At 62.8% G+C, this 25,000-nt stretch overlaps 2 protein-coding genes across 2 annotated transcripts in view; both read left to right on the top strand.

Moving 5' to 3' along the window:
- The window catches only part of LOC140399397 (contactin-5-like), a 114,970-nt gene extending 96,500 nt beyond the window's left edge, over nucleotides 1-18,470 (top strand). The window contains exon 7 of the mRNA XM_072488976.1: nucleotides 18,361-18,470. Within this exon, the coding sequence (XP_072345077.1) occupies nucleotides 18,361-18,470 (110 nt within the window). The remainder of the gene's footprint in view (nucleotides 1-18,360) is intronic.
- LOC140399396 (contactin-5-like) overlaps nucleotides 91-25,000 on the top strand; it is a 238,123-nt gene continuing 213,213 nt past the window's right edge. The window contains exon 1 of the mRNA XM_072488975.1: nucleotides 91-227. The gene's annotated coding sequence lies outside the window, so the exon portion shown is untranslated. The remainder of the gene's footprint in view (nucleotides 228-25,000) is intronic.

Raw genomic sequence — 25,000 nt, 5'->3', positions numbered from 1 at the left:
GTGGTGTGTGTGTCTGTGTGTGTGTGTATTGTAGGGTTCTGGATGCACTATGGAAATACCCATCGCTCACAGCTGCTTTTCTGCCAATTAAACAGCGTCTCTGGGGAGAGTTTCTCACTGTTACTCTGTCAGCCTAAAGGTTACAATCGAAGGATAAAAACATTGGAGTGGAGATGGGAGAGAGGCAGTGACAGAGAGAGCGAGAGAGAAACTCCAGCTGCATAACTGTGAGTATGACACAGCGGCCCTGAGATTGCTCTCACTCATTTCAATTGTCTTGTCAAAAGTGAGTGGGACGACTTTCAGGCGGAGTGCTGCATGTTGTCTGTGTGTGTCTGTGTATCTGTGTGTGTCTGTGTATCTGTGTGTGTCTGTGTATCTGTGTGTGTCTGTGCACCTGTGTGTGTCTGTGTATCTGTGTGTGTCTGTCTGTGTGTGTCTGTGTATCTGTGTGTGTCTGTCTGTGTGTGTCTGTGTATCTGTGTGTGTCTGTGTATCTGTGTGTGTCTCTGTGTGTGTTTGTGTATCTGTGTGTGTCTGTGTATCTGTGTGTGTCTGTGTGTGTGTCTGTGTCTCTGTGTGTGCCTGTCTGTGTGTGTCTGTGTATCTGTGTGTGACTGTGTGTCTGTGTGTGTCTGTGTGTGTGTCTGTGTTATCTGTGTGGTTGTGTGGTCTGTGTATTCTGTGTGTCTGTGTGTGTGTGTCTGTGTATCTGTGTGTGTCTGTGTATCTGTGTGTGTCTGTGTGTGTGTCTGTGTATCTGTGTGTGTCTGTCTGTGTGTGACTGTGCATCTGTGTGTGTCTGTGTATCTGTGTGCACTGTGTGTCTGTGTGTGTCTGTGTATCTGTGTGTGCCTGTCTGTGTGTGTCTGTGTATCTGTGTGTGTCTGTGTATCTGTGTGTGACTGTGTGTCTGTCTGTGCATGTCTGTGTGTATCTTTGTATTTGTGTGTGTCTGTGTATCTGTGTGTGTCTGTGTGTGTTTCTGTCTGTGTGTGTTTCTGTCTGTGTGTGTCTGTGCATCTGTGTGTGTCTGTGTATCTGTGTGTGACTGTGTGTCTGTGTGTGTCTGTGTATCTGTGTGGTCTGTCTGTGTGTGTCTGTGTATCTGTGTGTGGCTGTGTATCTGTGTGTGTCTGTGTAATCTGTGTGTGCCTGTCTGTGTGTGTCTGTGTGTCTGTGTGTGTCTGTGTATCTGTGTGTGTCTGTGTGTGTCTGTGTATCTGTGTGTGTCTGTGGTATCTGTGTGTGTCTGTGTGGTGTGTCTGTGTATCTGTGTATCTGTGTGTGTCTGTGTATCTGTGTGTGTCTGTGTGTGTGTCTGTGTATCTGTGTGTGTCTGTGTATCTGTGTGTGACTGTGTGTCTGTGTGTGTCTGTGTATCTGTGTGTGCCTGTCTGTGTGTGTCTGTGTATCTGTGTGTGTCTGTCTGTGTGTGTCTGTGTATCTGTGTGTGTCTGTCTGTGTGTGTCTGTGTATCTGTGTGTGTCTGTGCACCTGTGTGTGTCTGTGTATCTGTGTGTGTCTGTCTGTGTGTGTCTGTGATCTGTGTGTGTCTGTCTGTGTGTGTCTGTGTATCTGTGTGTGTCTGTGTATCTGTGTGTGTCTCTGTGTGTGTTTGTGTATCTGTGTGTGTCTGTGTATCTGTGTGTGTCTGTGTGTGTGTCTGTGTCTCTGTGTGTGCCTGTCTGTGTGTGTCTGTGTATCTGTGTGTGACTGTGTGTCTGTGTGTGTCTGTGTGTGTGTCTGTGTATCTGTGTGTGTGTGTCTGTGTATCTGTGTGTCTGTGTGTGTGTGTCTGTGTATCTGTGTGTGTCTGTGTATCTGTGTGTGTTCTGTGTGTGTGTCTGTGTATCTGTGTGTGTCTGTCTGTGTGTGACTGTGCATCTGTGTGTGTCTGTGTATCTGTGTGCACTGTGTGTCTGTGTGTGTCTGTGTATCTGTGTGTGCCTGTCTGTGTGTGTCTGTGTATCTGTGTGTGTCTGTGTATCTGTGTGTGACTGTGTGTCTGTCTGTGCATGTCTGTGTGTATCTTTGTATTTGTGTGTGTCTGTGTATCTGTGTGTGTCTGTGTGTGTTTCTGTCTGTGTGTGTTTCTGTCTGTGTGTGTCTGTGCATCTGTGTGTGTCTGTGTATCTGTGTGTGACTGTGTGTCTGTGTGTGTCTGTGTATCTGTGTGTGTCTGTCTGTGTGTGTCTGTGTATCTGTGTGTGGCTGTGTATCTGTGTGTGTCTGTGTATCTGTGTGTGCCTGTCTGTGTGTGTCTGTGTGTCTGTGTGTGTCTGTGTATCTGTGTGTGTCTGTGTGTGTCTGTGTATCTGTGTGTGTCTGTGTATCTGTGTGTGTCTGTGTGTGTGTCTGTGTATCTGTGTATCTGTGTGTGTCTGTGTATCTGTGTGTGTCTGTGTGTGTGTCTGTGTATCTGTGTGTGTCTGTGTATCTGTGTGTGACTGTGTGTCTGTGTGTGTCTGTGTATCTGTGTGTGCCTGTCTGTGTGTGTCTGTGTATCTGTGTGTGTCTGTCTGTGTGTGTCTGTGTATCTGTGTGTGTCGGTGTATCTGTGTGTGTCTGTCTGTGTGTGTCTGTGTATCTGTGTGTGTCTGTGTGTGTGTCTGTGTATCTGTGTGTGTCTGTGTATCTGTGTGTGTCTGTGTGTGTGTCTGTGTATCTGTGTATCTGTGTGTGTCTGTGTATCTGTGTGTGTCTGTGTGTGTGTCTGTGTATCTGTGTGTGACTGTGTGTCTGTGTATCTGTGTGTGTCTGTGTATCTGTGTGTGTCTGTGTGTGTGTCTGTGTATCTGTGTATCTGTGTGTGTCTGTGTGTGTGTCTGTGTATCTGTGTATCTGTGTGTGCCTGTCTGTGTGTGTCTGTGTATCTGTGAGTGTCTGTCTGTGTGTGTCTGTGTATCTGTGTGTGTCTGTGTATCTGTGTGTGTCTGTCTGTGTGTGTCTGTGTATCTGTGTGTGTCTGTGTATCTGTGTGTGTCTGTCTGTGTGTGTCTGTGTATCTGTGTGTGTCTGTGTATCTGTGTGTGACTGTGTGTCTGTCTGTGCATGTCTGTGTGTATCTTTGTATTTGTGTGTGTCTGTGTATCTGTGTGTCTGTGTATCTGTGTGTGTCTGTCTGTGTGTGACTGTGTGTGTGCGTCTGTGTGTGTCTGTGTGTGTGTGTATGTGAGTGTGTGTGTGTGTACGGTCTGTGTGTGCGTGTGTCTATGTGTCTATGTGTGTGCATCTGTGTGTGTCTGTGTGTGTGTGTCTGTGTGTGTATGTCTGTGTGTGCGTGTGTGTGTACGGGGCTAGGCAGGACAGTGCTGGGGGCTGGGGGCTGGGGGGCCGGGTCCGGGGACTGGGGGGCTGGGGACCGGGGTGGCCGGGGGCCGGGGACTGAGGGCCCTGGAGCTGGGGGGTCGGGGGGCTGGGGATTGGGGGACTGAGTATTGACCCTCTGACAGTGCAGCGCTCCCTCAGTACTGACCCTCTGACAGTGCGGCACGCCCTCAGTACTGACCCTCTGACAGTGCGGCACTCCCTCAGTACTGACCCTCTGACAGTGCAACACTCCCTCAGTACAGACCCCTCTGACAGTGCGGCACTCCCTCAGTACTGACCCTCTGACAGTGCGGCACTCCCTCAGTACTGACCCTCTGACAGTGCGGCACTCCCTCAGTACTGGACCCTCTGACAGTGCGGCACTCCCTCAGTACTACCCTCTGACAGTACGGCACTCCCTCAGTACTGACCCTCTGACAGTGCGGCACTCCCTCAGTACTGACCCTCTGACAGTGCAGCGCTCCCTCAGTACTGACCCTCTGACAGTGCAGCACTCCCTCAGTACTGACCCTCTGACAGTGCAGCACTCCCTCAGTATTGACCCTCTGACAGTGCGGCACTCCCTCAGCACGGACCCTCCGACAGTGCGGCAATCCCTCAGTACTGACCCTCTGACAGTGCGGCACGCCCTCAGTACTGACCCTCTGACAGTGCGGCACTCCCTCAGTACTGACCCTCTGACAGTGCAGCACTCCCTCAGTACTGACCCTCTGACAGTGCAACACTCCCTCAGTACTGACCCTCTGACAGTGCAACACTCCCTCAGTACTGACCCTCTGACAGTGCAGCACTCCCTCAGTACTGACCCTCTGACAGTGCGGCACTCCCTCAGTACTGACCCTCAGACAGTGCGGCGCTCCCTCAGTACTGACCCTCTGACAGCGCAGCACTCCCTCAGTACTGACCCTCTGACAGTGCGGCACTCTCTCAGTACTGACCCTCTGACAGTGCGGCACTCCCTCAGTACTGACCCTCTGACAGTGCGGTGCTCCCTCAGTACTGACCCTCTGACAGTGCAGCACTCCCACAGTACTGACCCTCTGACAGTGTGGAGCTCCCTCAGTACTGTTCTCTGACAGTGCAACACTCCCTCAGTACTGACCCTCTGACAGTGCAGCCCTCCCTCAGTACTGACCCTCTGACAGTGCAACACTCCCTCAGTACAGACCCTCTGACAGTGCGGCACTCCCTCAGTACTGACCCTCTGACAGTGCGGCACTCCCTCAGTACTGACCCTCTGACAGTGCGGCACTCCCTCAGTACTGACCCTCTGACAGTGCGGCACTCCCTCAGTACTGACCCTCTGACAGTACGGCACTCCCTCAGTACTGACCCTCTGACAGTGCGGCACTCCCTCAGTACTGACCCTCTGACAGTGCAGCGCTCCCTCAGTACTGACCCTCTGACAGTGCAGCACTCCCTCAGTACTGACCCTCTGACAGTGCAGCACTCCCTCAGTATTGACCCTCTGACAGTGCGGCACTCCCTCAGCACGGACCCTCCGACAGTGCGGCAATCCCTCAGTACTGACCCTCTGACAGTGCGGCACGCCCTCAGTACTGACCCTCTGACAGTGCGGCACTCCCTCAGTACTGACCCTCTGACAGTGCAGCACTCCCTCAGTACTGACCCTCTGACAGTGCAACACTCCCTCAGTACTGACCCTCTGACAGTGCAACACTCCCTCAGTACTGACCCTCTGACAGTGCAGCACTCCCTCAGTACTGACCCTCTGACAGTGCGGCACTCCCTCAGTACTGACCCTCAGACAGTGCGGCGCTCCCTCAGTACTGACCCTCTGACAGCGCAGCACTCCCTCAGTACTGACCCTCTGACAGTGCGGCACTCTCTCAGTACTGACCCTCTGACAGTGCGGCACTCCCTCAGTACTGACCCTCTGACAGTGCGGTGCTCCCTCAGTACTGACCCTCTGACAGTGCAGCACTCCCACAGTACTGACCCTCTGACAGTGTGGAGCTCCCTCAGTACTGTTCTCTGACAGTGCAACACTCCCTCAGTACTGACCCTCTGACAGTGCAGCCCTCCCTCAGTACTGACCCTCTGACAGTGCGGCACTCCCTCAGTACCGACCCTCTGACAGTGCAGCACTCCCTCAGTACTGACCCTCTGACAGTGCGGCACTCCCTCAGGACTGACCCTCTGACAGTGCAGCACTTCCTCATCACTGACCCTCTGATGGGGACAGTGTAGAGGGAGCTTTACTCTGTATCTAACCCCGTGCTATACCAGTCCTGGGAGTGTTTGATGGGGACAGTGTAGAGGGAGCTTTACTCTGTATCTAACCCCGTGCTGTACCAGTCCTGGGAGAGTTTGATGGGGACAGTGTAGAGGGAGCTTTACTATGTATCTAACCCCGTGCTGTACCTGTCCTGGCAGTGTTTGATGGGGACAGTGTAGAGGGAGCTTTACTCTGTATCTAACCCCGTGCTGTACCTGTCCTGGGAGTGTTTGATGGGGACAGTGTAGAGGGAGCTTTACTCTGTATCTAACCCCGTGCTGTACCTGTCCTGGGAGTGTTTGATGGGGACAGTGTAGAGGGAGCTTTACTCTGTATCTAACCCCGTGCTGTACCTGTCCTGGGAGTGTTTGATGGGGACAGTGTCGAGGGTGCTTTACTCTGTATCTAACCCCGTGCTGTACCTGTCCTGGGAGTGTTTGATGGGGACAGTGTAGAGGGAGCTTTACTCTGTATCTAACCCCGTGCTGTACCTGTCCTGGGAGAGTTTGATGGGGACAGTGTAGAGGGAGCTTTACTCTGTATCTAACCCCGTGCTGTACCTGTCCTGGGTGTGTTTGATGGGGACAGTGTAGAGGGAGCTTTACTCTGTATCTAACCCCGTGCTGTACCTGTCCTGGGTGTGTTTGATGGGGACATTGTAGATGGAGCTATACTCTGTATCTAACCCCGTGCTGTACCTGTCCTGGGTGTGTTTGATGGGGACAGTGTAGAGGGAGCTTTACTCTGTATCTAACCCCGTGCTGTACCTGTCCTGGGAGAGTTTGATGGGGACAGTGTAGAGGGAGCTTTACTCTGTATCTAACCCCGTGCTGTACCTGTCCTGGGAGTGTTTGATGGGGACAGTGTAGAGGGAGCTTTACTCTGTATCTAACCTCGTGCTCTACCTGTCCCGGGGGTGTTTGATGGGGACAGTGTAGAGGGATCTTTACTCTATATCTAACCCCGTGCTGTACCTGTCCTGGGAGTGTTTGATGGGGACAGTGTAGAGGGAGCTTTACTCTGTATCTAACGCTCTGCTGTACCTGTCCTGGGAGTGTTTGATGGGGACAGTGGAGAGGGAGCTTTACTCTGTATCTAACCCCGTGCTGTACCTGTCCTGGGAGTGATTGATGGGGACAGTGTAGAGGGAGCTTTACTCTGTATCTAACCCCGTGCTGTACCTGTCCTGGAAGTGTTTGATGGGGACAGTGTAGAGGGAGCTTTACTCTGTATCTAACCCCGTGCTGTACCTGTCCTGGGAGTGTTTGATGGGGACAGTGTAGAGGGAGCTTTACTCTGTATCTAACCCCGTGCTGTACCTGTCCTGGGAGTGATTGATGGGGACAGTGTAGAGGGAGCTTTACTCTGTATCTAACCCCGTGCTGTACCTGACCTCGGAGTGTTTGATGGGGACAGTGTAGAGGGAGCTTTACTCTGTATCTAACCCCGTGCTGTCCCTGTCCTGGGAGTGTTTGATGGGGACAGTGTAGAGGGAGCTTTACTCTGTATCTAACCCCGTGCTGTACCTGTCCTGGGAGTGTTTGATGGGGACAGTGTAGAGGGAGCTTTACTCTGTGTCTAACCCCGTGCTGTACCTGTCCTGGGAGTGTTTGATGGGGACAGTGTAGAGGGAGCTTTACTCTGTATCTAACCCCGTGCTGTACCTGTCCTGGGAGTGTTTGATGGGGACAGTGTAGAGGGAGCTTTACTCTGTATCTAACCCTGTGCTGTACCTGTCCTGGGAGTGTTTGATGGGGACAGTGTAGAGGGAGCTTTACTCTGTATCTAACCCCGTGCTGTACCTGTCCTGGGAGTGTTTGATGGGGACAGTGTAGAGGGAGCTTTACTCTGTATCTAACCCCGTGCTGTACCTGTCCTGGGAGTGTTTGATGGGGACAGTGTAGAGGGAGCTTTACTCTGTATCTAACCCCGTGCTGTACCTGTCCTGGGAGTGTTTGATGGGGACAGTGCAGAGAATGTATATCTGTGTTTCTCTACTTTGATAGTCTCGCTGTTGGGGGACTTGTTGAGATTTTTGAATTAATTTGATGATATGAGAGCGGGTCTCACTCTCTCGGAGAGGGATACGTCATTGGTATCGTTAATACAACTGATCTCATCTCCCTCCAGATTCCCTGCCTTGTTCCCCAGGCCTGTGTCCCAGACATGTTGCTGGGATATATCATTGCCGGTGAACCGCTCGGAACTCTGTCCCATCACTGGTTTGAAAGGTGAATTCCCACGGGGTCAGAGGTGAGGTGGTCAGATGGATACCGAACTGGCTCGGTCCCAGAATGCAGAGGGTGGCAGTCGGACGGTGTTATTCTGAACGGAAGGTTGTGACTAGTGGGGTTCCACAGGGTTCGTGTTTGGGCTTTGGTTGTTTTTAGTACACGTAGCGCGCGATCGTCCGAGCCCCCCCACCGCCCCGCGATCGTCCGAGCCCCCCCACTGGGCCGCGATCGTCCGAGCCCCCCTGCTGGGCCCGCGATCGTCCGAGCCCCCCGCCGGGCCGCGATCGTCCGAGCCCCCCCACCGCCCCGCGATCGTCCGAGCCCCCCCACCGCCCCGCGATCGTCCGAGCCCCCCCACCGGGCCGCGATCGTCCGAGCCCCCCTGCTGGGCCCGCGATCGTCCGAGCCCCCCCGCTGGGCCGCGATCGTCCGAGCCCCCCCGCCGGGCCGCGATCGTCCGAGCCCCCCGCTGGGCCCGCGATCGTCCGAACCCCCCGCCGGGCCGCGATCGTCCGAGCCCCCCCGCCGGGCCGCGATCGTCCGAGCCCCCCGCCGGGCCGCGATCGTCCGAGCCCCCAGCTGGGCTGCGATCGTCCGAGCCCCCCCGCCGGGCCGGTGAATCGTCCGAGCCCCCCCGCCGGGCCGCGATCGTCCGAGCCCCCCCGCTGGGCTGCGATCGTCCGAGCCCCCCCGCTGGGCTGCGATCGTCCGAGCCCCCCCGCTGGGCTGCGATCGTCCGAGCCCCCCCGCTGGGCTGCGATCGTCCGAGCCCCCCCGCTGGGCTGCGATCGTCCGAGCCCCCCGCTGGGCTGCGATCGTCCGAGCCACCCCGCCGGGCCGCGATCGTCCGAGCCCCCCCGCTGGGCCCGCGATCGTCCGAGCCCCCCGCTGGGCCGCGATCGTCCGGGCCCCCCCGCTGGGCGCGCGATCGTCCGAGCCCCCCCACCGCCCCGCGATCGTCCGAGCCCCCCCACCGGGCCGCGATCGTCCGAGCCCCTCCGCCGGGCCGCGATCGTCCGAGCCCCCCGCCGGGCCGCGATCGTCCGAGCCCCCCGCTGGGCCGCGATCGTCCGAGCCCCCCGCTGGGCCGCGATCGTCCGAGCCCCCCGCCGGCCCCGCGATCGTCCGAGCTCCCCGCTGGGCCGCAATCGTCCGAGCCCCCCGCTGGGCCGCGATCGTCCGAGCCCCCCGCTGGGCCGCGATCGTCCGAGCCCCCCGCCGGGCCGCGATCGTCCGAGCCCCCCGCCGGGCCCGCGATCGTCCGAGCCCCCCCGCCGGGCCCGCGATCGTCCGAGCCCCCCGCCGGGCCGGTGAATCGTCCGAGCCACCCGCCGGGCCGCGATCGTCCGAGCCCCCCCGCCGGGCCGGTGAATCGTCCGAGCCCCCCCGCCGGGCCGGTGAATCATCCGAGCCCCCCCGCCGGGCCGGTGAATCGTCCGAGCCCCCCGCCGGGCCCGCGATCGTCCGAGCCCCCCGCCGGGCCGGTGAATCATCCGAGCCCCCCCGCCGGGCCGGTGAATCATCCGAGCCCCCCCGCCGGGCCGGTGAATCGTCCGAGCCCCCCGCCGGGCCCGCGATCGTCCGAACCCCCCCGCCGGGCCGGTGAATCATCCGAGCCCCCCCGCCGGGCCGGTGAATCGTCCGAGCCCCCCCGCTGGGCCCGCGATCGTCCGAGCCCCCGGCCGGGCCGCGATCGTCCGAGCCCCCCCGCCGGGCCGCGATCGTCCGAGCCCCCCCGCCAGGCCGGTGAATCGTCCGAGCCCCCCCGCCGGGCCGGTGAATCGTCCGAGCCCCCCCGCCGGGCCGGTGAATCGTCCGAGCCCCCCCGCCGGGCCGGTGAATCGTCCGAGCCCCCCCGCCGGGCCGGTGAATCGTCCGAGCCCCCCCGCCGGGCCGCGATCGTCCGAGCCCCCCGCCGGGCCGGTGAATCGTCCGAGCCCCTCCCGCCGGGCCGCGATCGTCCGAGCCCCCCCGCCGGGCCGCGATCGTCCGAGCCCCCCCGCCGGGCCGGTGAATCGTCCGAGCCCCCCCCCGGCCCCGCGATCATCCGAGCCCCCCCGCCGGGCCGCGATCGTCCGAGCCCCCCGCCGGGCCGCGATCGTCCGAGCCCCCCCCGCCGGGCCGGTGAATCGTCCGAGCCCCCCCCCGGCCCCGCGATCATCCGAGCCCCCCCGCCGGGCCGCGATCGTCCGAGCCCCCCGCCGGGCCGCGATCGTCCGAGCCCCCCCCGCCGGGCCGGTGAATCGTCCGAGCCCCCCCCCCCGGCCCCGCGATCATCCGAGCCCCCCCGCCGGGCCGCGATCGTCCGAGCCCCCCGCCGGGCCGGTGAATCGTCCGAGCCCCCCGCCGGGCCGCGATCGTCCGAGCCCCCCGCCGGGCCGGTGAATCGTCCGAGCCCCCCCGCCGGGCCGCGATCGTCCGAGCCCCCCCGCCGGGCCGGTGAATCGTCCGAGCCCCCCCACCGCCCCGCGATCGTCCGAGCCCCCCGCCGGGCCGGTGAATCGTCCAAGCCCCCCCCGCCGGGCCACGATCGTCCGAGCCCCCCGCCGGGCCGGTGAATCGTCCGAGCCCCCCCGCCGGGCCGCGATCGTCCGAGCCCCCCCCGCCGGGCCCGCGATCGTCCGAGCCACCCGCCGGCCCGCGATCGTCCGAGCCCCCCGCCGGGCCGCGATCGTCCGAGCCCCCCCGCCGGGCCCGCGATCGTCCGAGCCACCCGCCGGCCCGCGATCGTCCGAGCCCCCCGCCGGGCCGCGATCGTCCGAGCCCCCCCGCCGGGCCGCGATCGTCCGAGCCCCCCCGCCGGGCCGCGATCGTCCGAGCCCCCCCGCCGGGCCGCGATCGTCCGAGCCCCCCCGCCGGGCCGCGATCGTCCGAGCCACCCGCCGGCCCGCGATCGTCCGAGCCCCCCGCCGGGCCGCGATCGTCCGAGCCCCCCCGCCGGGCCGCGATCGTCCGAGCCCCCCCGCCGGGCCGCGATCGTCCGAGCCCCCCGCCGGGCCGCGATCGTCCGAGCCCCCCGCCGCCCCGCGATCGTCCGAGCCCCCCGCCGGGCCGCGATCGTCCGAGCCCCCCGCCGGGCCGCGATCGTCCGAGCCCCCCGCCGGGCCGCGATCGTCCGAGCCCCCCGCCGGCCCCGCGATCGTCCGAGCCCCCCCGCCGGCCCCGCGATCGTCCGAGCCCCCCCGCCGGGCCGGTGAATCGTCCAAGCCCCCCGCCGGGCCGCGATCGTCCGAGCCCCCCCGCCGGGCCGGTGAATCGTCCGAGCCCCCCGCTGGGCCGCGATCGTCCGAGCCACCCCGCCGGGCCGCGATCGTCCGAGCCCCCCCGCCGGGCCGCGATCGTCCGAGCCCCCCCGCCGGGCCGGTGAATCGTCCGAGCCCCCCCGCCGGGCCGTTGAATCGTCCGAGCCCCCCGCCGGCCCCGCGATCGTCCGAGCCCCCCGCCGGGCCGGTGAATCGTCCGAGCCCCCCGCCGGGCCGCGATCGTCCGAGCCCCCCCACCAGGCCGGTGAATCGTCCGAGCCCCCCGCCTGCCCGCGATCGTCCGAGCCCCCCCGCCTGCCCGCGATCGTCCGAGCCACCCCGCCGGGCCGCGATCGTCCGAGCCCCCCCACCGGGCCGGTGAATCGTCCGAGCCCCCCGCCGGGCCGGTGAATCGTCCGAGCCCCCCGCCGGGCCGGTGAATCTTCCGAGCCCCCCCGCCGGGCCGCGATCGTCCGAGCCCCCCCGCCGGCCCGCGATCGTCCGAGCCCCCCGCCGCCCCGCGATCGTCCGAGCCCCCCGCCGCCCCGCGATCGTCCGAGCCCCCCCCGCCGGGCCGGTGAATCGTCCGAGCCCCCCGCCGGGCCGGTGAATCGTCCGAGCCCCCCCGCCGGGCCCGCGATCGTCCGAGCCCCCCGCCGGCCCCGCGATCGTCCGAGCCCCCCGCCGGGCCAGTGAATCGTCCGAGCCCCCCCCGCCGGGCCGCGATCGTCCGAGCCCCCCGCCGGGCCAGTGAATCGTCCGAGCCCCCCGCCGGCCCCGCGATCGTCCGAGCCCCCCGCCGGGCCAGTGAATCGTCCGAGCCCCCCGCCGCCCCGCGATCGTCCGAGCCCCCCGCCGGGCCGGTGAATCGTCCGAGCCCCCCGCCGGGCCGGTGAATCGTCCGAGCCCCCCGCCGGGCCGCGATCGTCCGAGCCCCCCGCCGGGCCGCAATCGTCCGAGCCCCCCGCCGGGCCCGCGATCGTCCGAGCCCCCCGCCGGGCCGCAATCGTCCGAGCCCCCCGCCGGGCCGGTGAATCGCCGAGCCCCCCGCTGGGCCCGCGATCGTCCGAGCCCCCCCGCCGGGCCGCAATCGTCCGAGCCCCCCGCCGGGCCGCGATCGTCCGAGCCCCCCCGCCGGGCCCGCGATCGTCCGAGCCCCCCGCCGGGCCCGCGATCGTCCGAGCCCCCCGCCGGGCCGCGATCGTCCGAGCCCCCCCGCCGGGCCGGTGAATCTTCCGAGCCCCCCCGCCGGGCCGGTGAATCGTCCGAGCCCCCCCGCCTGGCCGGTGAATCGTCCGAGCCCCCCCGCCGGGCCGGTGAATCGTCCGAGCACCCCGCCGAGCCGCGATCGTCCGAGCCCCCCCGCCGGCCCGCGATCGTCCGAGCCCCCCGCCGGGCCGGTGAATCATCCGAGCCCCCCCCGCCGGGCCGGTGAATCGTCCGAGCCCCCCCGCTGGGCCGGTGAATCGCCCGAGCCCCCCGCCGGGCCGGTGTATCGTCCGAGCCCCCCGCCGGGCCGCGATCGTCCGAGCCCCCCCGCCGGGCCGGTGAATCGTCCGAGCCCGCCCGCTGGGCCGGTGAATCGTCCGAGCCCCCCCGCCGGGCCGGTGAATCGTCCGAGCCCCCCCGCCGGGCCGGTGAATCGTCCGAGCCCCCCGCCGGGCCGGTGAATCGTCCGAGCCCCCCCGCCGGGCCGGTGAATCTTCCGAGCCCCCCCGCCGGGCCGGTGAATCGTCCGAGCCCCCCCGCCTGGCCGGTGAATCGTCCGAGCCCCCCGCCGGGCCGGTGAATCGTCCGAGCCCCCCGCCGGGCCGCGATCGTCCGAGCCCCCCGCCGGGCCGGTGAATCGTCCGAGCCCCCCGCCGGGCCGCGATCGTCCGAGCCCCCCGCCGGGCCGGTGAATCGTCCGAGCCCCCCGCCGGGCCAGTGAATCGTCCGAGCCCCCCGCCGGGCCGGTGAATCGTCCGAGCCCCCCCGCCGCCCCGCGATCGTCCGATCCCCCCCCGCCGGGCCGGTGAATCGTCCGAGCCCCCCGCCGGGCCGGTGAATCGTCCGAGCCCCCCGCCGGGCCGCGATCGTCCGAGCCCCCCCGCCGGGCCGGTGAATCGTCCGAGCCCCCCGCCGGGCCGGTGAATCGTCCGAGCCCCCCGCCGGGCCGCGATCGTCCGAGCCCCCCGCCGGGCCGGTGAATCGTCCGAGCCCCCCGCCGGGCCGCGATCGTCCGAGCCCCCCGCCGGGCCGGTGAATCGTCCGAGCCCCCCGCCGGGCCAGTGAATCGTCCGAGCCCCCCGCCGGGCCGGTGAATCGTCCGAGCCCCCCCGCCGCCCCGCGATCGTCCGATCCCCCCCCGCCGGGCCGGTGAATCGTCCGAGCCCCCCGCCGGGCCGGTGAATCGTCCGAGCCCCCCGCCGGGCCGCGATCGTCCGAGCCCCCCCGCCGGGCCGGTGAATCGTCCGAGCCCCCCGCCGGGCCGGTGAATCGTCCGAGCCCCCCGCCGGGCCGCGATCGTCCGAGCCCCCCGCCGGGCCGATGAATCGTCCGAGCCCCCCCGCCGGGCCGCGATCGTCCGAGCCCCCCGCCGGGCCGATGAATCGTCCGAGCCCCCCCGCCGCCCCGCGATCATCCGATCCCCCCCCGCCGGGCCGGTGAATCGTCCGAGCCCCCCGCCGGGCCGGTGAATCATCCGAGCCCCCCGCCGGGCCGCGATCGTCCGAGCCCCCCCGCCGGGCCGGTGAATCGTCCGAGCCCCCCGCCGGGCCGGTGAATCGTCCGAGCCCCCCGCCGGGCCGCGATCGTCCGAGCCCCCCGCCGGGCCGGTGAATCGTCCGAGCCCCCCGCCGGGCCGCGATCGTCCGAGCCCCCCGCCGGGCCGCGATCGTCCGAGCCCCCCGCCGGGCCGCGATCGTCCGAGCCCCCCCGCCGGGCCGGTGAATCGTCCGAGCCCCCCGCCTGCCCGCGATCGTCCGAGCCCCCCGCCTGCCCGCGATCTTCCGAGCCCCCCGCCGGGCCGGTGAATCGTCCGAGCCCCCCGCCGGGCCGCGATCGTCCGAGCCCCCCGCCGGGCCGCGATCGTCCGAGCCCCCCGCTGGGCCGGTGAATCGTCCGAGCCCCCCCGCCGGGCCGCGATCGTCCGAGCCCCCCGCCGGGCCCGCGATCGTCCGAGCCCCACCGCCGGGCCGCGATCGTCCGAGCCCCCCCGCCGGGCCGGTGAATCGTCCGAGCCCCCCCGCCGGGCCGGTGAATCGTCCAAGCCCCCCCGCCGGGCCGGTGAATCGTCCGAGCCCCCCGCCGGGCCGGTGAATCGTCCGAGCCCCCCGCCGGGCCGGTGAATCGTCCGAGCCCCCCCGCCGGACCGGTGAATCGTCCGAGCCCCCCGCCGGGCCGGTGAATCGTCCGAGCCCCCCCGCCGGGCCGCGATCGTCCGAGCCCCCCCGCCGGGCCGGTGAATCGTCCGAGCCCCCCGCCGGGCCGCGATCGTGCGAGCCCCCCCGCCGGCCCCGCGATCGTCCGAGCCCCCCCCCGCCGGGCCGCGATCGTGCGAGCCCCCCCGCCGGGCCAGTGAATCGTCCGAGCCCCCCCGCCGGGCCGGTGAATCGTCCGAGCCCCCCGCCGGGCCGGTGAATCGTCCGAGCCCCTCCGCCGGGCCGGTGAATCGTCCGAGCCCCCCGCCGGGCCGGTGAATCGTCCGAGCCCCCCGCCGGGCCGGTGAATCGTCCGAGCCCCCCCGCCGGGCCGCGATCGTCCGAGCCCCCCCGCCGGGCCGGTGAATCGTCCGAGCCCCCCCGCCGGGCCGGTGAATCGTCCGAGCCCCCCCGCCGGGCCGGTGAATCGTCCGAGCCCCCCGCCGGGCCGGTGAATCGTCCGAGCCCCCCCCGCCGGGCCGCGATCGTCCGAGCCCCCCGCCGGGCCGGTGAATCGTCCGAGCCCCCCGCCGGCCCGTGATCGTCCGAGCCCCCCGCTGGGCCGGTGAATCGTCCGAGCCCCCCCGCCGGGCCGCGATCGTCCGAGCCCCCCCGCCGGGCCGGTGAATCGTCCGAGCCCCCCGCCGGGCCGGTGAATCGTCCGAGCCCCCCGCCGGGCCGGTGAATCGTCCGAGCCCCCCCGCCGGGCCGCGATCGTCCGAGCCCCCCCGCCGGGCCGGTGAATCGTCCGAGCCCCCCCGCCGGGCCGGTGAATCGTCCGAGCCCCCCCGCCGGGCCGGTGAATCGTCCGAGCCCCCCGCCGGGCCGGTGAATCGTCCGAGCCCCCCCCGCCGGGCCGCGATCGTCCGAGCCCCCCGCCGGGCCGGTGAATCGTCCGAGCCCCCCGCCGGCCCGTGATCGTCCGAGCCCCCCGCTGGGCCGGTGAATCGTCCGAGCCCCCCCGCCGGGCCGCGATCGTCCGAGCCCCCCGCCGGGCCGGTGAATCGTCCGAGCCCCCCCGCCGGGCCGCGATCGTCCGAGCCCCCCCGCCGGGCCGGTGAATCGTCCGAGCCCCCCGCCGGGCCGGTGAATCGTCCGAGCCCCCCGCCGGGCCGGTGAATCGTCCGAGCCCCCCCGCCGGGCCGCGATCGTCCGAGCCCCCCCGCCGGGCCGGTGAATCGTCCGAGCCCCCCCGCCGGGCCGGTGAATCGTCCGAGCCCCCCCGCCGGGCCGGTGAATCGTCCGAGCCCCCCGCCGGGCCGGTGAATCGTCCGAGCCCCCCCCGCCGGGCCGCGATCGTCCGAGCCCCCCGCCGGGCCGGTGAATCGTCCGAGCCCCCCGCCGGCCCGTGATCGTCCGAGCCCCCCGCTGGGCCGGTGAATCGTCCGAGCCCCCCCGCCGGGCCGCGATCGTCCGAGCCCCCCGCCGGGCCGGTGAATCGTCCGAGCCCCCCCGCCGGGCCGCGATCGTCCGAGCCCCCCCACCGGGCCGGTGAATCGTCCGAGCCCCCCCGCCGGGCCGGTGAATCGTCCGAGCCCCCCGCCGGGCCGGTGAATCGTCCGAGCCCCCCCGCCGGGCCGTAATCGTCCGAGCCCCCCCGCCGGGCCGGTGAATCGTCCGAGCCCCCCCGCCGGGCCGCGATCGTCCGAGCCCCCCCGCCGGGCCGCGATCGTCCGAGCCCCCCCGCCGGGCCGCGATCGTCCGAGCCCCCCCGCCGGGCCGGTGAATCGTCCGAGCCCCCCGCCGGGCCGGTGAATCGTCCGAGCCCCCCCGCCGGGCCGTGATCGTCCGAGCCCCCCCGCCGGGCCGGTGAATCGTCCCAGCCCCCCGCCGGCCGTGATCGTCCGAGCCCCCCGCCGGGCCGGTGAATCGTCCGAGCCCCCCGCCGGGCCGGTGAATCGTCCCAGCCCCCCGCCAGCCCGCGATCGTCCGAGCCCCCCCGCCGTGCCGGTGAATGGCCGCACTGCGCTCCGTCGCCCCGACGCCCCCACGCACCGATGCCCGCGCGCGATTCTCCGAGGTGCGGCGAATCGGCGCCATTTGCGCCGGTGCGTTTGGCGGGCTCCGGCCGCCGGCCGCTGGAATCGGCGGGGCCGCCCCGATACGACAGAATCCCGCCGGCGCCGTTCACCCCTGGTCGCTGCCGGCGGGAACTCTGCGGGAAAGCTCGGGGGGCGGCCTGTGGGGGGGGGGGGTCTCCTTCACCGGTAGGGGGGGCCTCCTCTGGGGTCTGGCCTGCGATCGGGGCCCACTGACCGGCGGGCCGGCCTCTCCTCCCCCCGGGCCTACCTTCCGGCGCGTCCAGCTCCTGAACACCGACGCCATGTTGGGTCGGGGCCGGCGTGCGTAATACGCGGGTTGGCGCGGCGCCCATTTGGCGACCCGTAAGGAGGCTGGAGCGTGCCCGGGCCCTGTTCACACCGTCGTGAAACGCTACAGCGCGAACACTTGGCCTCAATATCGGAGAATCGCCCCCATAAAATGTTTGGAGGAAAATGTAACTGGTCTGATTAGTAAGTTTGCAGACGACACAAAGGTTGGTGGAATTGCGGATAGCGATGAGGACTGTCAGAGGATACAGCAGGATTTAGATTGTTTGGAGACTTGGGCGGAGAGATGGCAGATGGAGTTTAATCCGGACAAATGTGAGGTAATGCATTTTGGAAGGTCTAACATTGAGGGAAAATATACCGTAAATGGCAAAACTCTTCGGAAACAGAAAGTCAGGGCGATCTGGGTGTGCAGATCCACAGATCTTCGAAGGTGCAACACAAGTGGACAAGGTCGTCAAGAAAGCAGACGGAATGCTTACCTTCATTGGACGGGGCATCGAGTATAAAAACTGGCGAGTCAGGCTACAGTTGTATGGAAACTTGGTAAGGCCACACTTGGAGTATTGCGCACAATTCTGGTCGCCACACTACCAGGAGGGTGTGGGGGCTTTGGAGATGGTGCAGAGGAGGGTTACCAGGGTGTTGCCTGGTCCGGAGGGTGTTAGCTGTGCGGACGGGCTGAATAGACTGGGTCTGTTTTCGTTAGAAAGAAGGAGGTTGAGGGGCGACCTGATCGAGGTCTACAGGACAATGAGGGGCAGGGATAGAGTGATGGGCAGGCACTCTTTCCCGGGGTGGAGGGGTCAGTCACCGGGGGGCAGAGGTTTGAAGTCCGTGGGGCAAAGTTTAGAGGAGATGTACGAGGCAGGTTTTTTACACAGAGGGTGGTGAGTGTCTGGAACGCATTGCCAGGGGAGGCGGTGGGAGCAGATACATTAACGGGGTTCAAAAGGCATCTTGACAAATACATGGACAGGACGGGTAGAGAGGGATACGGCACTAGGAAGTGCTGAGGGTTTTTGGTCAAGGTTGGTATCATGACCGGTACAGGCTTGGAGGGCCGAAGGGCCTGTCCTGTGCTGTATTGTTCTTTGTTCTCTCTCCTTCTCCCTGTCTCTCACTCATTCCCATCCTTGAGCATCCCTCGCTCTGTCTCCCCTTCCATCTCACTTTCACTCTTTCTCTCTCACAGTCCTTCTCCCCCTCTGACTCTCTGTCTCTCTGTCTGTCTCTCTGTCTCACTCTCTGCCTGTCTCACACTCTGTCTCTCTATCTGTCTCGATCTGTCTCTCTCATTCTGCCTCTCTAACCGTCTCTTTGTCCCACCCCCGCCTTTCTCTCTGTCCCCTTTCCTCTCGCCTGGCCCGTTTTCACCGCCGGTGTGGGGACTCGGGGTCCAGAGTGGACCCGTGGTCCCAGTGCGGGCGGCCATTTTAAGCGGCCGACCGGGTCCGCCATTTTGTGCCAAGGATGTGGCCACCCGCATGGCCCAGGGCAATGTCCAGCATTTGGGAAAGGATGTTCCAAGTGTGGCCGTACGAATCATTTTTGCGAAGCAATGTTTTTCATGTCCTACAGTCGAACAAACAAGGTCAGTCAGTCCAGTTGCTGAGATGTCCCTTGAAGAACAGATTTTCATTGATCTGATTTCAACCAAGGACACGATGAGGTCTGACGATGACAACTGAAGAAGAATTACTGACCAGTTGAGACAGTAGTGATGGTGAAGCTGATTCCATCGGAGACAGACGGACAATTCTAGTGGTGCTGAACGACACGTTGACGAAACGCCAGCTCGACACGGGGGCCAAGCTCCTCAGTCGGTCCGGTTGGCACGCGCTGAGGGTTGAACCGAAAGCCGCGGGACCGCGGACAGACGGCAGCGGGAAGGAGATTGAGGCGCTGGGGGAATGTGGACTGGAAACATGGGTACACAACAGAGGTCACGTCGTACCAGTCTCCATTCTGGACACGGAACGCGAGTCCACCATAGGAGCAGACGGGTGTGGGGCCCTGAACCGAGATGGGCAGCGGTCCGTCCCAGATAGCGTGGCGACGGAGGGCATTGCGACTGGGAACGCGATGGCGCTGTTATCCGATGAGATACAAGTGAAAGTCAACATGAAGAATGACGAATCAGATGAAGAGATGGAGGAGCCGAAGGGAATTCTGGGATTGGATTCTCCGTTTTGGGGACTATGCCCCCCCCCCCCCAACGCCATTGGGAAAACTGTGGATGTTACACCAGGAAAACTGGCGTCAAAAGGCCACAGATTCCCTGTCTTGCAGGGAGTTGTCAATGAGCTCCCAGCGCCAGCTGCCGATACAGCCCCCCCCCCCCTCACTTCCGGGTCAGAGGCCGCGCGTGTGCACAGCGGTGGCCTCCAGCGGCGGGGCCGTGCTCCATGGCGGACTCAGCCCGCAGACCTGGACCGCCGGGATAGTGTCCCTGACCGGCCGCTCGCCCGACCCGGACCGCCACGCACATACCAATCCCGAATGAAGCCCCCCCCCCACCACCCCTACCCCCCGGTCGGCCCTCCCCCCGACTGGCGGTCCCCGGACTGATCCCGCAGCCGCGTGTTTCCCAAACGGCGGGACCAGGTTCGAGCCGCGGCGTCGGGAATTCGGCCAGTCCGGGACGGAGCATGGCGGGGCGGGCAATGGCCCGAGGCGGTGGACTCTCGCTGTGGCGCACTCGGGGAAGACACTGCTTTTCAGGGGGGGGGTGGAGAATGGCGGAACTGGCGGGTGTCCCGGTTTCGTGCGGGGAAACAGATTCTCCGCACCACCGGTGAACGCGATTTGGGGGTCGGGGATGGTGAATCCAGCCCCTGGTTAACAGTCTTCAAGGACGTGAATTTGCTCAGTGGCAGGATACAGGAGTTGAAGAGCTCGCATTGGAGCATCGACAAGCTTTGAACGTTAAATGTTCAGAGCTTGAACAGCCAATGAGCTTCACTCTGGAGTTTAAGTTTGAGCCCAATGAGGTAGTAGCGAAAGCGAGCAGGCGGAATCGCGGACTGACGGGTTCGAGTTCGACCAGAAATGACGGGATGCACAGGGTGCCAGATCGAGTGGAAGCAAGGGAAAAATGTCACACTGAAAACTATTAAAACAAAGCCGTAAGGGTCGGAGAGCTCGTAAAACAGTCACGAAGACCGTACCGAATGACTCAATGTCTTCGCTCCTCCTGACGTTCCGGAGCAGGGAGCGCTGGGTGAAGGTTCTGCAGTGAAACGCACTGCTGGCTTTGAAATGGGTTGCCTCCTGCGTGAGCAATGTCGTAGGCAAAGTACTTACAGGTGATCGTGACTCCGGTGATGATTACAACGATGATAATTGCGATGGCCATGAGTACGGTGAGGATAGTGGAGACTCCGATGGTGAACGAGGCCAGGACGACTATCAAACCCTATTTAGGTGGTTTTGGGAGTGCCGAGGTGGTCACAAGGGGAGCCCAGTCTGCGCAGGACACCGGGAAGTGTGACAGCTCGAAGGTGGCGCGCGGGCAGAGGGTGAGATCGCAGCAGCAGGCACATCAGACGAGAGCTACTCAGTGAACCGGCCGGTAACTGAAGAGACGATCCCCGTTCTGGAGAAACTGGCTTCAGAGGCGGACGGCCAATCATCTCATGTCCACGAAGCGGTTTCCGGCGCGGATATTCGAGGCCACTCCTCCCGGAGACGTGCCGGAGGAGCAGACGGATGTATCGAGTTTTACAACGGCAGACAGAACCTAGATCATCCTATCGAGTGAGGACCAGCCACCAATTGGGGCTCAAACACCAGATGAAGGGGCAGCACCCAACGTCGGGGACGCTGACCCAGCCCGGACACCAGAGAGCGCGGCTGCGATTTCACAATCACCCAGACGTCTGCCCACGCGGGGCGGGGCACCAGGTGATGGCGGCCCAGCGTGCGGACACAACCGTGTACCAACCCAAACTCCTCGGCCTGCCTCAGGCTCCGGAAGCGGCGATGCGGGAGGACGGGCCCGGTCAGCCGGCGCGGCAGACTGTCCGCAAGCAGATAGTCCCGTGGCGCAGTCCAGCGGCACAGCGAAACCAGGGAAAGAGGCACAGTCGGCCATTCCGGCCCACGAAGAGAAGGGGAGCGGAGGATACTGCGGGTCGCACCCGCGGCACTGAGGGAGAAGGCTTTGGCAACGCGGCCGACAGGCCAGAAAGCGACGCGGCGGCGCAGCAAGAAGCATCGCGGCAGAAAATTGAAAACGCTGGTGATGCAGAGAAGACCAGAAGGAAAACCTGTCTTCAGGATGCATCGCGTCACAGGGCCAAACAACAGACCTGCCAGAAAAACAGCCCTCCAGACATTAACGTGTCATTGAACAGTTGAAAAGATCTCCCTCACTCGCTCTCTCCCTCTGTTGCCCTCTCTGATTCTATCTCACTCTCTCTCTCTCACTGTCTCCCGTCCCCTCCCTTGGTGTATTTCTCTCTCTCCTTTCTCTCTCTCCTTCTCTCCTTCAACCTCTCTCTCTCTCTCCTTCTTTCTCTCTCTCTTTCTCTCTTTCAATCTCTGTCTCTCTCTCGTCCATAGTCAATTTTCTCTGTCGCTGCTCAGCACTGGGAAGGTCTAATGCAGGTAGGGAATATACAGTGAATGGTGGATTCCTCAAGAGTATTGACAGTCAGAGAGATCTAGGTGTACAGGTCCACAGGTCACTGAAAGGGGCAACACAGGTGGAGAAGGTAGTCAAGAAGGCATACGGCATGCTTGCCTTCATTGGCCGGGGCATTGAGTATAAGAATTGACAAGTCATGTTGCAGCTGTATAGAACCTTAGTTAGGCCACACTTGGAGTATAGTGTTCAATTCTGGTCGCCACACTACCAGAAGGATGTGGAGGCTTTAGAGAGGGTGCAGAAGAGATTTACCAGGATGTTGCCTGGTACGGAGGGCATTAGCTATGAGGAACGGTTGAATAAACTCGGTTTGTTCTCACTGGAACGAAGGAGGTTGAGGGGAGACCTGATAGAGGTATACAAAATTATGAGGGGCATAGACAGAGTGGATAGTCAGAGGCTTTTCCCCAGGGTAGAGGGGTCAATTACTAGGGGGCATAGGTTTAAGGTGCGAGGGGTAAGGTTTAGAGTAGATGTACGAGGCAAGTTTTTTACGCAGAGGGTAGTGGGTGCCTGGAACTCGCTACCGGAGGAGGTGGTGGAAGCAGGGACGATAGTGACATTTAAGGGGCATCGTGACAAATACATGAATAGGATGGGGATAGAGGGATACGGACCCAGGAAGTGTAGAAGATTGTAGTTTAGTCGGGCAGCATGGTCGGCACGGACATGGAGGGCCGAAGGGCCTGTTCCTGTGCTGTACATTTCTTTGTTCTTTGCTGCACGATGCTTCCACAGTCGAATAGTCAGGTAAAACGGCTGCCGTGTTGGGGAGGGGGGGGGGGTGGTGAGAGCTGCGGAGGGCTGGCTGGGGGTGTCGGCCGGACGGTGGGTGCAGAGGACGGTGGAGGGGGAGCTGTGTGAGGGTGGGGAGAGCAGGTTAATGGCGGGGAGGGTAAAGGCAGAGTGTGCGAATCCTGTCGATCTAGCCATCCAGGCAGCTGAGTGTCCCGTTCTCTCCTCCAGTCCACGGTCGGAGCCCAGGCGGAGCACCGCAGCGTTCTGTAGAATGTGGAGGCCCCTGTGAAGGATGCTGGTTTTAATCGCTGTCTAATTCTGTTCTGAAACCACCTCTCCATGTGACAGGAATTCATTAACAGAGTTTTAAAAATAAGACATTAATTATTCATTGTGGGGCACGCAGTAATGTTCACATTGAGCAGGATATTATATCCATGTCCAGGACTTAACCTGTCTCCTCCACTTAATCAGCAATGGTTCATCAACATGATCCCTCGCCCCAAGGGTCTCCCCCCCACCCCACTCCACCCCTCTCTCTCTCTCTTCCTCTGTCTGTCTCTCTCCCAGTCCGTCTATCTCTGTACCTGACTCTCTCTCTGTCTGTCTCTCTCCCAGTCCGTCCATCTCTGTGCCTGACTCTCTCTGTCTGTGTCTCTCTCTTTCTGTCTCTCTCTCTCTGTCTGACTTTGTCTTTCTCTCTCTCTGTCTGTTTCTCTCTCCCATCTCTCTGTCCCTGTCTGCCTCTCTCTGTTTCATTCTCTCTGTCTGTCTCTCTCTGTTCGTCTCTCTCTCTGTCCGTCTCTCTCTCTCTCTTTCTGCCTCTCTCTCTCCCTCTCTTTTTCTGTCTCTGTCTCTCTGCCTGCTGATCTCCCTCTTTCTCTCTTTCTGTTTCACTCTCTCTGTCCGCCTCTCTGTCTGTCTCTCTCTCTCTGTCCGTCCCTCTCGCTCTCTCTCTGTCCATCTCTCTGTCTGTCTCTTTCTCCGTCTCTCTGTCTCTGTGTCTGTCTCTCTCTTTTTACGTTCCGGTGCTTGATCAGTAGGAATCACGCACAATAGAACGTCTCGTTCTTAATTTTTAATATTTTAATATTTATTATGAAACAAATGCGTGGAATAGATAACTATGAGAAATATATCAAAAAACTACTCACTATAATAAATTATCCCAGAGCTATGGCTATAACTGTCCACTGTCTGGGCTCTCTCCAGATCCTCCAAATACAGAGTCAATTGGTTGTTGGGTACTGCCACCTGTTGGTTGGAGGTCGTGTACCTGATTATTTCCATCACATCCCCTTTCCTTGGCAAATGTACACTATTTACATACATTATTTAGTTGACTGTATAATACACATAATTCTTTTGACCATCAATCTGCCTGCTTCCTGTCTTGCCGACCTCCTGGACATCGCTCTCTCTCTCTGTCTCTCTGTCTCTCTCTCTCTCTCTCTATACCTGTCTTTCTCTACCTGTCTCTCTCTCTCTGTCTCTATTGTCTCTCTCTACCTGTCTCTGTCTCTCTCTGTCTCGCTCTCTCTGTCTCGCTCTCTCTGTCTCGCTCTCTCTGTCTCTCTCTCTCTGTCTCTCTCTCTCTCTCTACCTGTCTCTCTCTCTCTCTACCTCTCTCTCTCTCTCTGTCTCTCTCTCTCTGTCTCTCGCTCTCTGTCTCACTCTCTCTCTCTACCTGTCTCTCTCTCTCTAACAGTCTCTCTCTCTCTCTCTCTCTCTCTGTCTCTCTATCTCTCTCTCTACCTGTCTCTCTCTACCTGTATCTCTGTCTCTCTCTCTCTACCTGTCTCGCTCTCTCTGTCTCACTCTCTCTGTCTCTCTCTACCTGTCTCTCTCTACCTGTCTCTCTCTACCTGTCTCCCTCTCTCTCTCTCTACCTGTCTCTCTCTACCTGTCTCTCTCTCTCTCTGTCTCTCTCTCTCTCTACCTGTCTCTCTCTCTGTCTCGCTCTCTCTGTCTATCTCTCTCTGTCTCTCTCTCTCTCTCTACCTGTCTCTCTCTCTCTAACTGTCTCTCTCTGTCTCTCTCTCTCTCTCTACCTGTCTCTCTCTCTCTACATTTCTCTCTCTCTCTCCACCTCTCGCTCTCTGTCTCTCTCTCTCTGTCTCTCTCTCTACCTGTCTCTCGCTAACTGTCGCTCTTTCTCTCTCTCTCTCTATCTCTCTGTCTCTCTCTCTACCTGTCTCTCTCTCTCTAACTGTCTCTCTCTGTCTCTCTCTCTCTCTCTCTGTCTCTCTCTCTCTCTAACTGTCCCTCTCTGTCTCTCTCTCTACCTGTCTCTCTCTACCTGTCTCTCTCTGCCTGTCTCTCTCTCTCTGTCTCTCTCTCTACCTGTCTCTCTCTATCTCCCTCTACCTGTCTCTTTCTCACTACCTGTCTCTCTCTCTCTGCCTCTCTCTCTCTCTCTCTGTCTCTCTCTCTCTGTCTCTCTCTACCTGTCTCTCTCTCTACCTGTCTATCTCTCTCTACCTGGCTCTCTCTCTCTACCTGTCTCTCTCTCTACCCGTCACTCTCTACCTGTCTCTCTCTCTACTTGTCTCTCTCTACCTCTCTCTCTCTCTCTACCTGTCTCTCTCTCTCTACCTGGCTCTCTCTCTCTACCTGTCTCTCTCTCTGCCTGTCTCGCTCTCTCTGTCTCTCTCTCTCTCTCTACCCGTCACTCTCTACCTGTCTCTCTCTCTCTACTTGTCTCTCTCTACCTGTCTCTCTCTCTCTACCTGGCTCGCTCTCTCTACCTGTCTCTCTCTCTACCCGTCACTCTCTACCTGTCTCTCTCTCTGCCTGTCTCTCTCTACCTCTCTCTCTCTACCTGTCTCTCTG

This window comes from Scyliorhinus torazame, chromosome 22, assembly GCF_047496885.1.
Source record: "Scyliorhinus torazame isolate Kashiwa2021f chromosome 22, sScyTor2.1, whole genome shotgun sequence".
NCBI classification, from domain to species: domain Eukaryota; kingdom Metazoa; phylum Chordata; class Chondrichthyes; order Carcharhiniformes; family Scyliorhinidae; genus Scyliorhinus; species Scyliorhinus torazame.
The sequence above is the reverse complement of the archived record's forward strand: the minus strand, read 5'-3'. Positions and strand labels throughout refer to the sequence as shown.